The sequence below is a fragment of the Schistocerca cancellata genome, chromosome 3 (genome assembly GCF_023864275.1).
Source record: "Schistocerca cancellata isolate TAMUIC-IGC-003103 chromosome 3, iqSchCanc2.1, whole genome shotgun sequence".
Taxonomy (NCBI): Eukaryota; Metazoa; Arthropoda; class Insecta; order Orthoptera; family Acrididae; genus Schistocerca; species Schistocerca cancellata.
The window spans coordinates 711,438,608-711,454,160 of record NC_064628.1 but is presented as its reverse complement, the minus strand read 5'-3'; the positions used below and the strand labels follow the sequence as shown (position 1 = coordinate 711,454,160).

The following is a 15,553-nucleotide window of genomic DNA, read 5'->3' as shown; positions in this document are numbered from 1 at the left end:
GGATGAAAACACACTTTTTCCGTATTAAGTGACAGTATATTTTCCCTCGGAACTGCAAACTCCTTTTAATGATTATGGTTTTATACACGGGCGTAGAATTTCCCAGCACTTTAAAAAACGAAACTTAGGGAAAAAAAAGACACATTTTGGAAATATCTTTGATGTGCAGTAACATGTACACTGTGTATTTTCATGTTACGAAAGTATACATTGGAATTCCACCAAACACCGCATGTTACTTTCCGAATAATTGAAATAGAGACTGCGATGAGCTTTTGTAAGCCAGTCATAGCTCATGTCACGTGATCTCGCCAGCCGATGACAGCGGATATTCAGAGCATAGGACATGCAATGTAGTCAGCTAACAGCAGTATCACTGTTAAGTAGCACGAACACACAAACAGGGAAAGTTAATAGTTTAATATACATAGTGTTGTTACAAGAAAAGCAAAGCTTTCACATATAACATTGGTCTCTAAGGTTAATAAGTTGCAAGAGAAGCTTAGGTTTCTCATATAATGTTGATCTTTTTTGTGTGCGTTAAACTTTAAGATATATCACACAAACGTGCCAGTAAAATTTTTAATAATGACATAAATGTCTGATTTTCAGGGTTCGAAATTCTTCTAAAGGGCTCATCATCGAAGAGTTGATTTTTAAATGGTAGTCAAGTGCTCTTTGATTTAAGAAATTCATGGTACTTTCTCGCACATAGTTCACCTTACATAAAAGGATATTTACTTCGAAAGTAACGCTTTTCAAACCACCATTCACAATATTTTCCCGTGACTTGTTAGAAATAGGTTCGTTTCAGCAGTTGCTGGAGAGTGCAGGTGACACCGTGCTTGCGCAGCTACCATGAATTAGGAAGCCCATATGTACGTATATGTAGAACATTTAAAGATCATACATTATGTCATAAAAGAAACAAGACACCAGAGAATACTGCAAGAGCATCAGAATTTCGTGAACCATAATAAAATGTGCACATTTAAAGTGCATACTTGAAGTGCACATTTGTATGTTCAGATTCCCAACGAAGTAGACCTTGACCAGATATTAAGCTTTTCTGTGTGGTTTTCGGGATGTAAATTTTCTTGGAGCACCAGTACTGTATTATATCATGTTTGGTTCTTTTTTGTGGCATAATGTCATATGTGCTCAAAGATGAAAACGCGCACTTGAAATGCAGCAAACAGTTGAAACTAGCCAGTACTGTGGAATTAAACATTTCGTTTCAAATACATTGACTGCCTCTGCGGAAAAGGTTAATAAAAGTCAAATTTAGACAAAAATAACTTAATTGTTCTGCAAGGCAATTAATGCTAGACTGTCAGAAAGGTGGAAATTAAAAAAAAATCTGAAACTAATAACATATTTTAGCCTTCCATAATTATGTGAATCTATTTTAATTAACTTGATAGCTCCCAGCCACAGATATTCATTTTGTTTTCATTTGATGTGAGAGTAAACGAAGGGCAAACAGCAAAATCACTAAATGTAAACAAGAGTCACGTGAAGACTACCCACTAAACTCAGACTGCGCTGCGCATCAGCCTCGGACCTACGATATTTGCGAACCGCGTCAATAATAAAAAAATCGAATTTTCAAAAATATGTTCAACTTTTAGTGCACATCTTTCCGAAAAGTCTGAAACAAAACATATGTGTTCGAGGAAATGTACGACATGTTATCTGGTCTGAAGTGTGTCAATGTGCAGTGACACGCCTCTTCATACAGCATTCTTCTATAGCATGTCACTGTATTTCGCTCTGTGGAATTGAAACGTGTATATTTTGTAATGGATGCCATCAAATCTACACAGGACAGTGGAAGTTGAAATGTCCTGTGGTGCCTCTCCTGTTCCCAGTCGGCCTGTTTAACAGCCTGCCCCTCTTTTTTTTTAATTAAAAAAATCTCGCAATTAATAGTGACTGGGATTCTTTGTAATCGGCAGAACAAGAACTCTTCAGAAAATCTGCACTCTTTATTGTCTATTAGCTAATAACTTGCTGTTCTGTGTGGCATAAAATTAAATATAGGATACATAAAACCAATAAAGACAAGAGACAAGCAAGAAAGTACACATTCCTTCAATCCTTAGCTTCTAGCATTTTTTCCTCTCTGATCTTGCTACAGCTTTACATGGCATGCTTTCCTTTCAGCGAAAGAATCTATTACCTCATCAAAGTTCGTCAAACATATTGCTACATGAAATATCGAAATATTGTTATCTAATACTGAAAAAGCTGTTAATACAAAAAATACCCAAGACTGGTGCGGTTTCTCGATCTGATTACGTCTATTTTGTCACTGTCTGCTAGTAAAACAAAATAGGCCTTGCTAATATTGAAGCAACTTTGTAACACAAACCAAATAAACGAGAATGTTTTGGCACAAATGGTCATTTTTATAAGACGACAGAATATAATTCATGAAGTACCAATATCAAATGCCCATAAGGCCTACTATAAGCAAAAAGCTTTGTGTTAGGAAATAGTTTCACATTTCATTCATACACACCAGTTTCTCAAGCAAGAGATCGAAAAGTAGTATTACGAAATTTTTATATAAATTTGGAATCTTATTATTCTTCTATAATATGTGTGATGTCCCCGTTTCTTCTTCTTCCTCATTCTAACAAACAATCTTGTCATCAAGAATTCTGTAACTATTCCTGTCATTGTCAAAATCTGTTTGCTGATTAACTTCACCAACTCTGCCAGAATCACAGGTTTAGTTATCCCACAATTATTCTCCGGTTAGCCATTGTTACATGTTCGTACAACACGTTTTCCGCATTACTTCCAGAATAGAACTTCAGTGGCTGGTAGCCAGGGACTTCACAACTGGTCCTTGCTAGTGTAGCGATCTGGATAAAAATTTTCTGTCAAAATTTCATTTTCTTGGATACTCCGAGAAGATAGTACGTAATCTTTCTCACCTGTTATTCCTGTTAGTAGTTTACTTCCATTCTGGTAGTCTGAATCCAAGGAATTTCGCTAGTAATTATAACAACGCTGAACATTTGCAAACCCAATCAACCACATAATCACACAGCGATTGGCGTTCATCCAATCGGCTTTACTCCGCTCAGCTCGTTTAAACCCGTCCCCTTTTGTCTGCGGAAAATTTATTTCTAGATGGGACGAGGATTCTCCTGACAGAGACATCATGTACACTATGCACATATTCAAAAATCAACTTATGATTCATTCAGAAATCAAGTTAAAATGTGTTCAAAAACCTACAGGGATGCATTTCAAAATCATATGAATAATCGATAGACCAATGTGTGCTGGATGCTAGGCACTATGTGAAACAAGTTTCTTTCCCACAAGAATATGAATTTGGCACCCCCTTTTCCTGGTAGCATCTAGCTGCGATTGCTTGCACAGCTAAAAGCCACATTTCTGTAGCCAGAAGCAGGAGAATCAACTACTCAAGTGCGACTCAACTGTGCATGTGCCTGCTCGTAACTGCTAAAATGAATCTAATGTAAACAGTTGTGACTTCACACTCATCGGAGGCAATTTGTTGTTATGAAGCATTGCATAGTCTTCCTAAAGCCTTTGACACATTTTGCTGATGGTAGACACTTGCATGAGCACTGTGTGGCGTCGTATATGGCACATTTGCTTTGCAATTTACGTTATTTTTGTTTTTTTTTCTCTTGTTTATGTTTAACTGTTGAAATTTTTTTCAGCTTGCAACAAAGTAGAGGAATTATCACAGCATCAGCTTCTTTATCATCTACCATCCGAAAGACAATATTACTGGGTAGTCTACAGAGAACTTCAACAAATTTGCAAATTATTAGTGTGCAATATTACTGAAGGTTTAGGGGGAGTTGGAAATGTCGTGTGGCTAGGGCCTCCCATCGGGTAGACTGTTTGCCTAGTGCAAGTCTTTTTAGCTGACGCCACTTCAGCGACTTGCGTGTCGATGGGGATGAAATGACTATGGTAAGGACAACACAACACCCAGTACCTGAGCGGAGAAAATCTCCGACTCAGCCGGGAATCGAACCCGGGCTGTTAGGTATGACATTCTGTCGCACTGACAACTCAGCTACCAGGAGCAGACTTTAAGGACTATTAAGCTTCTCCTGCCTCTTAAGTTTGATTTACCGTATTTACTCGAATCTAAGCCGCACTTTTTTTCCATTTTGTGTAATCCAAAAAAACGCCTGCGGCTTAGAATCGAGTGCAAAGTAAGGGGAAGTTCCGAAAAATGTTGGTAGGTACCGCTACAACTAACTTCAGCTGTCGAATGTATGTAGCGCTACACAGGCATGCTTTGCAGGCACAAAGATAAATACTGGCGCCAAAACCTCTGAGTCAGTAAATAAATTTTAAAAAGGTGCAAGGCGAGCTTTTTTCTCCACCCCGAGTTTCGACCACTGCACTTTCATACATTATCCAACGAAGTAAATACAAATTCCGTATTGTTCATCTTCGAATGTAGCAGCATTTCAATGCACTATGAAAATCTGACTGGCAAGACTGTTTGGGATGTTTGTCAATATGGCCAACTGTACGTTCTGAATTTTTTCCTACCTGTGAGAAGAGATGGTTGCTAATAGAAACTTTTATGGATTGTGAATCACATGCAGTATTCTCTTCACCATAAGAATAATATGAATATAAACATTTTGTCATGTATTCTTTCGTGGTTGCTGCTATCTCATTTAAATCCTACCTGCCTAATAAACTACGAAACTAGTGAGAGACAACAGCAAACGCGGAAGAATATACGTATCATGTCATATTATTATTATTCTTATGCCTAATAGTGATACAGTCAGAAATGAAGCATGGCAATTGACTAGATTTTTAAATCTAAGATGACTAATTTCTGTGCACAATGTAATGTACAAAAGAGGTGTCTCTAAAGACTTTCAAACGGCGAAAAATTTTAGCTAAATTCTCGTTCAGAACATCATCTATCATACGCAGTCTATTATTTGGTTCTTGTTGATCATTATCAAAGAAAGCAGCAGTCTAAGTAACAAATAGCAGTCTCTTGCCATTGTTTCGCTAATGAGACGATTCCTCTCTCTCTCTCTCTCTCTCTCTCTCTCTCTCTCTCTTTCTTTTTTAAATGTAAGCGGCGTTAAGTGTGCACAAAAGCAAGCCATGCCGCGAGCGGTGACAGGTCGTAAACACTCATTATCAAAATGCGACAAACAATATATGACACAGTACAGTAATGAATTTTCAGCTTAGAGTGACGTAAACACCTATAACAAAGAACGGCACTTAACAGATCAAAGAAAAATAAGCAATCAATTCAAACCAGACGAAGCACTTGAAAAAGAAAGGGTACCCGTATAAATACGAACGGAGCACCTGACGCATAGCAATAGCTACCTGGTAAAGCTTAAATGCTAAGCTTATGACCCGAATCAAACTACTGTAGCTGTATCGTCATTCATTCGACCTAAATTGTGTCTCGTATTACAATGGACCAACTTTGTTTCGATTTGGAGGTGCGGCCTAAAACTTTTCTCCCCCCTTGAATTTCGAGTCTCAAATTTCGGGTGCGGCTTAGATTTGGGAATTTTTTTTTCCCTTGATTTTGAGACTCATTTTTCAGGTGCGGCTTAGATTCGAGTAAATACGGTAGTTGTTTTCTCCATGTCCATGTTACATGTGTTGCAGTTCATAAATGAGTAATTTCCCTCTGTGTTAAAATACAGCAGCACCCTTTACTGTTAGATGATTTTGATTCCAATTACCAATTTTAATGGCTATGACTTTGACATTTAATGCCAACAAAATGTTACTGAAGGTTGCGGCCAGACAACCTCTCAGCACCAGCAGAGGGTACATTTCCTGAGAAGCCGAAATATGCTACAATCATACCTCTTCACAACAAAAGTATTAAGACAGATAGTGATAATTACTTGCCAGAATAGCATACCAGACAGCTGTGGCTGGCTGATCACTGGACTAAAAAGAACGAGCCAGCCACTTTGTAATACACTAAAATCTCCAACCTGAAGGTTCCAGCTGGGGTCCAGACACTTAATGAAACTTTAAAACCTTCAACACATTGGTCTCGTCATCAGCTAAAAGAGAAGGCAGTCTCCCATCCAAATTCAATTCTGTCCTCCCACAATACAATAAAAAATGCACTCTGTTAATATGCAGCATATACTGATTTGCACATCACAGGTTTTACAGACTGGGGGTGCCCTCACACCACATAAAATTCCAGGTGTTAGGGGACAGCGACCAATCTGGAGGCAGGTCAGGTTCATCTCATCCCCCCTCATTGACTGGCATGAGGAATGCCATAGCCAGATAGTGGGCTTCACCAACTGCAGCTTATAGTCTGTCAATGCCAGTCAGTCCTCTTCCCACAACTGCATTGAACTCCAACTCTCTACGGAAGTGACAGCTTAGAGGAGAATGGCACACTGTGTCGTGCAGTTCTCTCTGCAAGTGTCCTTGATGGCTTGTTTATTTCCCCATTGCTTTCCCACCACTATAGGACGTACAGTGGGGCACTCATTCACTGAACGTATTTCTCTGTTATGTACACATGCTGTGACAATTGTATGTTACTCAGGGTATTGAAGCAGATGGAGAAAGTTTTTGTCCTGAAGATGCCTCATCTGCTCCAATGAATTCAGTTTGTTTTATTTCAGGGCACAAAACAACTGAGATCATAGACGCCCATGTCATAACCTTACAACACTAATGCGAAAAAGGAGTTAAAAGCGACTACACATTAAGACCAATTGATGAAAGGAAAGAGAGCTGAGAACAAGGACTTTCTCTCTGAGAGATGTCAACAAAATACGCTGTAGAGACAACGGATGTCCTGAACTTAAGATTAAATGTCCTTCACCATGTTGTTATAATGGATAAAAAGTAAGACACAGTCAATAACCTGTGCATCATTCACTGAAACGATCGATAGTTCATATGGCAAAAATACATTAGAACGTAAGTGGTTAAAAAAAGGGCATTTGGGCAGGAAACGGTGAACTGTTGACGGTGGGGGACCGCTACTTAATAAATGGTGATGGCTAAAATGACAGTGCCCAATAAGCAACTTAGCTAAAATGATCTCCTCACAGCAAGAGGGATGAGAGGAGATTGGTCAAGCCGCAGGGAGTGGTTTGATTCCAGTGCCTTCAAGACCACATGGAACTCCGCAGAAAATACATTGTAGCCACAGAGAAAGTGAATCCTGATGATAAAGTCGGGGAGTATGCCTGAAAAGCTAGTGGAATCCCCTCACTTTGAGCCAGCAGTGTAAACAACTTAAAACTATGATGCTATCTAAAATGTTGAAAAATAAAGATCAAAATATAAAATATGTAGTGCAATTGTTCTTAAAATTCATCAAGCCTGCAATAATTCTGGACCTATTTAGGAGCCAAGATGGAGATCAGCTCCAGCCTTGGTATTAAAACATTAAAACCAGCCACGCCAACCTCTAAGGGCAATGCTTCGCATAAGTCCCACAGGGCCATGTCACTCTGTGTCAAGTATGAAATTGCCTTTCCACCAGAGGCTGAGCAATGCTATGGTGTGTAGGTGTCTATGGTATGGATAGTGTCTTGTTTTACAGGCCTGTCACATCATGAGGAGTTGTCACCTGACATGCAGTGGTGGTTCACTAGCCTCAGCCCAAAGGTTTGATATGGGGCGGGTTCTAAAGGCCCTGTGGCCAACCGAAGTCCTTCAGGGTGCACCACATCCTATATTTTTAAATAAGAGTTGTGCAGACTGATACACCATGCACCTATAATCATGCTGAGATCACATGAGCAGGTAAATTTGGTCATGCTCACCATGAACCATAACTTAGACCAAGCTTGGAACAAGAATGCTGCCAAAACATCTTGCAGCATTTGCCATTTGAATGAAGCAAAGAAATATGTTCACCTAACACAACAACACTTTTTCTTGTAATATCCATATTATGTGACTTACTGTGGAAAGAAAGAGAATGATTTAAAAATTCTAGAGCTTGGAGACTTGTAATTAATTTTTTTTTTTTTTTTTGTTGACAAACATTCCACTCCTTTAACTAGTATCCTGCAAGCGAATATGCATGTAGGACTAGTCAGCTGACCCATATATTTTAAAAATACAGGTTTCAGTACCTAAAACATCACAAAAACCCTAAAAACTAGTATCAGTTGCCAAATTGGCTGTGGGTGTACTATCCACATAATTTTTCTTTACCTCTCTGCTTTCTAGCTCCTGATAGGTATTAGTCTGATTCCAGTGACTGAGCATAATATCAATGCTGTTAACAAAAAACTGGTTACATAAGCACAGTAGCAACCACAACAGCACTCAGCACTCATGACACTCTTTCTATATTCATATTTTTGTGTGAACTGTGTTTACTCTATGGCAGATTACACCATGATGAGTGTATATAAAATTAGAAGATGCTTGCAGCTTCAGTAAAATAAAAATAAAAAAAATAAGCATTTATCTGTTCCGTTAGTCTGTTTTAAATTTTACATGTGCTCCACAAAAAGATAATGTGTGCCCCATTTATCTTTCAACAAAACTACATTAGCGAGGAGGAGCTTACCCCCTTCGCACGGCACCGCTCCCCTCGATATTCACAAGGCTGGCTGCCGGTTCCTCTCTCCGCTCCCCGCACCCCCCTCTGGAAGCGGTAAAGAAAAAGTATGCGGATAGTAATGGCAATATTATCAACACTGTAACAGTTGCGAAGTAGAAAAATCAGTTTAACATTTGAGTGCACTGATCAAACTCTGCAGTGGCAAGAGAAATGCCAAAGCATAAGAGAAATTGTTGAGGAATAGGTCAGATGCTTACTTCAAGGAAGCAGAACATCCCTCCAGTAAAACTGGAAGGCCATAATCAAGCAAGAATGCCTGAAACTTTCACATCTCATTTGGCATCAACATCTTTCCTATACATTAGACAAGTCAACTAGCGACTGAATCTTCATTCTGACAAGTGAATACCTTACCCACCATACACACAGTGTTGTGGAACAGCTGATACAGTGTGATGAGTGGCTCATTTACTGTCTTCACCAAAATGCACTGTTCCACTACCTTTGTTACTAAATTTTCTACGTTATTTCTACCTAAGTACAACAGATCTCCCTACGCCACAAAAGAAGAAGGAAAAATTCTGTCTTTATTACACATCACAGAACAATCAGAAATGAAATACATTCTAACATTTTCTCAAAAACAACTGAAGGGATGCAAGCCAGGTATACAGTTATAAAAACTTATTCTGCACCAAAAGTTGTTTTTATCTACTACAAGATAAAAGCCTTTTTAGCCTTCTTATCTGGTTTCACCCAAAATATTTTTTATTTTACAGCCTTCCTCCCCCTCCAGGACAGCAACAATAATACTGAAGTTGCTGTACAAATTAACATATTTCATAAATGTGTTAATTTTGGAACCACTTAGAAAGAAAGAAAATAAAACAAACCAAATAATAACAGACAACATACTGCACCTGCTAGGAAAATACTTGTTACTGTTTAGCAAACAAGCTGCTCCATCTAGCGTATGCCTCGTGTAATCAATGGCTGGGCATTCTTTTGGAGTTTTGTGTGCAGCACACAGAAAAATCCACTGTTCCGTAGCTGTCATCTGCGTACATGTTTCTGGATGGCATTCAGTCTGAAGACGAACTGCCAAACCATTTAGCTCCATACAGAACTGCCTGTAACATTACATAAGAGTAAGTTTACACACACACACACACACACACACACACACACACACACACACACACACACAGAGAGAGAGAGAGAGAGAGAGAGAGTCAATCAGACCAAAAACATTCCAACATTTACTTTAGTTAATAGTTGTAATGGAAAAGTGTAAAGATGCACATGTGTGGGAAGTTACTGCAGCACATGCACTGACTACTGACATATAATAATATCATTATCCAGTTCCTCAACATGTCTATATTTTTAGATTAATTGTGTTACTTAGGCATGTAAGTATTTTGACTGTAACAATAAGAAATGTGATACTTCATGTAGCAAAAAAATTATCCGAATAATTTGTTTTATAATTCCAAGAGTAGTGCTCTATATCTACCGTATCTTTATCTACAATCTAACAACTTGTACTGCTAGATCCGGTATTGTGCAGTTACAAATGTCATTTATTTACTGGAGGTGACATCTCAATCCAACTGACAAAACTGCATACTTAACTAAACTGACATACAAAAGTGCACGATTGTTTGTGACATATTATGCATTAATCGGCCACATATGTTGACAATGCGTAACAAGTTAATTTATATTATTAACTCACTTTGAAAGATAAAACAAGACACACTAAGAAATCAAACAGGACTCTCAGCAATTGGAGAGCTTAAAAACAAACAACATTCAGCTAGTTGTACTGTAATTAAAAACATAAACATTAATATAGTCTCTATGCATAAAATGATACAGCACCCACATAGCAAAAAAATTATCCGAATAATTTGTTTTATAATTCCAAGAGTAGTGCTCTATATCTACCGTATCTTTATCTACAATCTAACAACTTGTACTGCTAGATCCGGTATTGTGCAGTTACAAATGTCATTTATTTACTGGAGGTGACATCTCAATCCAACTGACAAAACTGCATACTTAACTACACTGACATACAAAAGTGCACGATTGTTTGTGACATATTATGCATTAATCGGCCACATATGTTGACAATGCGTAACAAGTTAATTTATATTATTAACTCACTTTGAAAGATAAAACAAGACACACTAAGAAATCAAACAGGACTCTCAGCAATTGGAGAGCTTAAAAACAAACAACATTCAGCTAGTTGTACTGTAATTAAAAACATAAACATTAATATAGTCTCTATGCATAAAATGATACAGCACCCACATAACAAAATTGGAAGCATGAACAACTTAAGTGCAACAGACCTATGCAAATTACTCTTTCCAACTAACTAAGATGTATTTAGTTTTTAACGCAAGATTCTTTCGTCTGTCAACTAATTACTGTACTGACAACACTACTATTACGACGCGAACATGCGCAGTGAGAAGAAAAAGTTGTGACAAATAATACCTTAAGTGTTCGTATTTCCAAACGCCTTCATCCTGCGATTCTGGCCGGGTGAGAATAAGATCAATATTTGCTGGGTCTCTTCGTATCTGTTGCTGAATGTATTGCTGTACAGCAAGTGTGCTATCCATTTCTTCGAATGGTTCATCTGGCCAACGACTGAAATCCTACAGACAGAGTATACGATATAGTATGTCAGCTGTTACAATTTATAAAAAGGCATATGTTAATGTTCAGATCAACGCAGCTGCATATATTGAAATGTACTTCAGTTTCCTGGCGTCTGACTAACTTGCCACTTTGGATAATTTTATTTACAATATACTGCAAGCTTTGACTTCACAGTACTGTAAATGAGCACAGTAACTGCTTAAATATGAACATTTCGCATGGAAAGTTCATATTGACAGGAACGTAGTCGCTCATTCCCAGGTACACGAATTACGAAGAAAAACTGACAATAACCATACACTTTAAGATCGCTTTCGTTCACCAATGTGTGAATAATAACAATGAAACGACACACACAAAACTTTTCGCACCTTCGCTTTTGTCCCAGGCCTATTTCTCCTTAAAATAGTGGATCCATCAGCCATCTTCATGGTTGCCAAACTCGCTACTACGGGTCTACTGTCACCTAGCGGCGAACATTTGAAGTGCAAGCAGAGCAAAACAAAAACGTAACGCAATGAAAACACCGGACTCAGTTGTGTACCAAGTTTCCGCAACAAAGCCTTTCTAATCTGCGCGATTCACTGTAACGTAAAGAACATTTTCCTTTTTCGGAAAGGTGATATGATTGATGAGTACCTATAGATTATCATAAGAGAAAGAGATGTGTTCGTCATCGATTCTGTGGCACTTTTCGTATGGTACAAGAAATATGCAAAATGAGCTAACATTGAAAATAAAAGAATGATTTAGGTGTACTTCCAAAAATTTCATTCGACATGTAACAAACAGAGGAATACGATACACATAACAATAGTAAAACGGGAACACCACGGCTCAGCAAACGTGGTAGTGTGCATAAATGTTAGAGATCCTGAACTTTCCTAAGAGCACGCAATATGTCTCGAACTGTTGTAAAAGTGGTTGTAGGCAGCACTGGATGCGCATAGTGTGTCGGAAGGATTGAACAGTGTAGAGGAAGTCGGCTCGGACACCTTCTCGTGTTTAAAACATGATACTTACCAAGCTGCTCACCTTTTAAAAATATGGAGAGTTTCAAAACTTTTACCATCATACGGATATTTCGTCCATGTATGTAAATCATTTATTTCACATACCATAGAAGTTGCTGTTTCATTGTCAGATATCAAGCTCTCAGGTTTCTGCGGCACTTTGCAAAAAGGTGGTGGTATGTTGACGTGTGGCTGGTGGAAGGGAAAGGAGGAAGGAGGCGGGACGTAGTTCGTCAAGAAAGTCAGAGATGTTACCAGTGTGCATCAACTTGAAAACACCGTCTTCTGAACCAGCGTGAATAAGAACGCTATGGTTCCAGTGCAAGATGCCGTACACTATCTGATCAAAAGCATCCGGGCAGCTATCAGTGAACGGGGTGTGACCACCCTTCGCCTTTATGACAGCTTGAAATCTGTTGGGGACACTTTCAATGGCGTGTCTGAAAGTCTATGAAGGAATGGCAGCTCATTCTTCCCCAAGAGCCGAAACCAGAGAAGGTAGTCATGTTGAGAGAAAGCAGTCATGTTGGACACTGAGGTCTGGAGCGAAGTCGACGTTCTGACTCATCCCAAAGATGTACACTGGCTCAGCTCGTGTCTCAGAGCAGACCAGTCCATTTCAAGAATGTCATTGTCTACAAACCGTTGACTCACAGATGCTGCTTTATGACAGCGTGAAGAGTCACGCTGATACAATCATCATCTCCGAACTATTCCTCTGCTGTGCGCAGTAACACTTCCGCATTAATCGTGTTTTTAAGCACCTTAATCACGAAAAATACCATCTTACGGTGCAGTTATGGTGTTGTGGGGAGTGAGGGAAATGTAAGCGCTCACTGTGGTCACAACAATACAGGAGAAGCAGCAACTGTGAAGTAGAGGAGGGTCAGTTTTGACAGCGGTGCCGCCTAACAGCAATAATAGAGAGCGGCTACGAGAGGCTTGAAAATTTATAAGGAAAGTGTCTCAAGAGGAGGAAGAAGGGGAATTAAAACCAAGTGAGTTTGCCGTTCGGATGAGCTGCAAAATTACACCACTTTCAGCAAATTCACGGATAGTGCTCTTAGCGGGTATAGATACAGAGGAGCAGGGGGGATCAACACCTCCCCTCTCCCCAGGCTGCCCAAAGCCACGAAGAACTTTTTTTAAAGTGGCTTTAAAGTCTCTCACGTTGAAATATGGCAATTGTTAGTCGTATTGAATATGAAACTAAATTTTGAGTGTTGAACACTTACTTACTATTAGATTGCGAAGCCTGGCAACAGTGGCAAAATTCCTGTAAACTGACGATGCTAAGTTGAGCTTGACTCCCTGCTTGTTATCAATATATGTCGGTGTACTTCGTGTTGATTTCTCACGTTAACAACTACTGCCATCTTAGGTGATCAAGAGCTTTAGCACTATAGCAGAGCGGCGAAATCGAGTTGTATGTGTGTCAACTGAAAAATAAATAGCGTAATGAATGTGTTTGCAACTCGATGATATACTTTCACATAACCTGGTTACTTGTGCGTGTAATCTGTACTATAGTTTCTGATTATCAACGTGTACGTATGTCTTAAGTTGCACCATTTATAGCATACAGATAGCATTCCCCCTTTTGATCCTTCCTCAACGTGGCGACAAAGTTCTCCTTCCTGCATTCTCCATATCTCACACTCCAGTCAGGTCGAAGAGTAACTTAGCACAGACAACACTTAGCGACTTTTCCCTGTGACTGTACACTTGAACTGTTAAGTCTGTGATCACTAAAACTTGAAATAAAACAACTATGGCTTAAACAATATAGTGGTTACCAAAAACTTTTAATGCTTTAGATTTCAGAGTGTCTCAAAATATCATTCGTAGTGTTGTAACAATGATGTGGCCTAACAAGCAAGTTGGTCCTATTTCTAATGGCATAACAAAACCTGAAGGCTGTGTCCTAGGATTATTAAGAAATCACTGAATGCCAGTTTGTGTACATGAGGGTTAAGGGGCAAATAAGAGTCTGTGGAAGTATCAAAACATTTCGTCACACTGATAGCAAGGAGGGAATTGGAGAACTGAGCACGATTGAGATAGTTTGTCCAGTTCCACTGAAATGATATTTCAGGATGAGCTTCTTTTATCTGTATTCTGGAAGAGTGAATTGTTATTAAACAATTGTGTTAATTTAATCATGTTAACCTTAAATGATGATAAATGTAACTTTTGTGTCATCCATTCAATATGAAGATTAGGGGATTGCCACTTAAATATCCCATAAATAGTTAGTTCCTAGTGACCTTTTAAATGCATAAAAAATAGGGGCAATGCTCTAGAAGACAGATCTGTTGGGAATAAGCACTTGACGACTGGAAATGTGACTTCAGAAACCTAACACTGAGTTTGACAGAAGCCATAGAAGTAGCTGAAGATACTAAAGCAGAACCGGCAGTTCTGAGGTACATGGGACAAGAACTTTTGAAACTGCTTTTGAGACAGCAAATGAAATTTGTCAACAGCTGGACATCTCAGTCGTGGTCCCCCGGAAAGTTAAGAGCCAAAAGACCAGGGCAAACTACTTGATGCGTGATCCCGAAAAGTATGACCAAGGGGTAGTCTTTATTACATTTTTAGATTATTTTATAACGGAGTTAAAGTCTGCAGAACATACAGGTTTCTGGATGTTCTTCACTGGTTTCGATTTCAGCTAGCGAAATACTCTTCAATAGTGATGAACAAGAAGAGTTCAAGGTATTAAGTGAGTTCTGCATTTAAGATATGGAATGTAAAGCTGAAGACATTCTTGCCGAATTACATTTATGGAGAAGAAAATCTGTTAAAGAAGTTCCAGACCTTCATCTGCAATGAAAACACTGAAATTATGCAATAATGTTGTTGTGTGGTCTACAGTCCTGAGACTGGTTTGATGCAGCTCTCCATGCTACTCTATCCTGTGCAAGCTGCTTCATCTCCCAGTACCTACTGCAACCTACATCCTTCTGAATCTGCTTAGTGTGTTCATCTCTTGGTCTACCTCTACGTTTTTTTTACCCTCCAATACTAAATTAGTGATCCCTTGATGTCTCAGAACATGTCCTACCAACCGATCCCTTCTCCTAGTCAAGTAGTGCCACAAACTCCTATTCTCCCCAATTCTATTCAATACTTGCTCATTAGTTATGTAATCTACCCATCTAATCTTCAGCATTCTTCTGTAGCACCACATTTCGAAAACTTCTATTCTCTTCTTGTCTAAACTGTTTATCGTCCACGTTTCACTTCCATACATGGCTACACTCCATACAAATACTTTCAGAAGCGACTTCCTGAC

General features: G+C 38.9%; 1 protein-coding gene across 1 annotated transcript in view; it reads right to left on the bottom strand.

Moving 5' to 3' along the window:
• The window catches only part of LOC126175708 (MOB kinase activator-like 4), a 30,098-nt gene extending 18,390 nt beyond the window's left edge, over nucleotides 1-11,708 (bottom strand). Inside the window, exons 1-3 of the mRNA XM_049922641.1 lie at nucleotides 11,614-11,708; nucleotides 11,075-11,238; nucleotides 9,484-9,693 (exon numbers count right to left, since the gene is read on the bottom strand). Coding sequence (XP_049778598.1) covers nucleotides 9,484-9,693; nucleotides 11,075-11,238; nucleotides 11,614-11,673 — 434 coding nt within the window. The 5' untranslated portion in view covers nucleotides 11,674-11,708. The remainder of the gene's footprint in view (nucleotides 1-9,483; nucleotides 9,694-11,074; nucleotides 11,239-11,613) is intronic.
• Nucleotides 11,709-15,553: the final 3,845 nt, after the last annotated feature.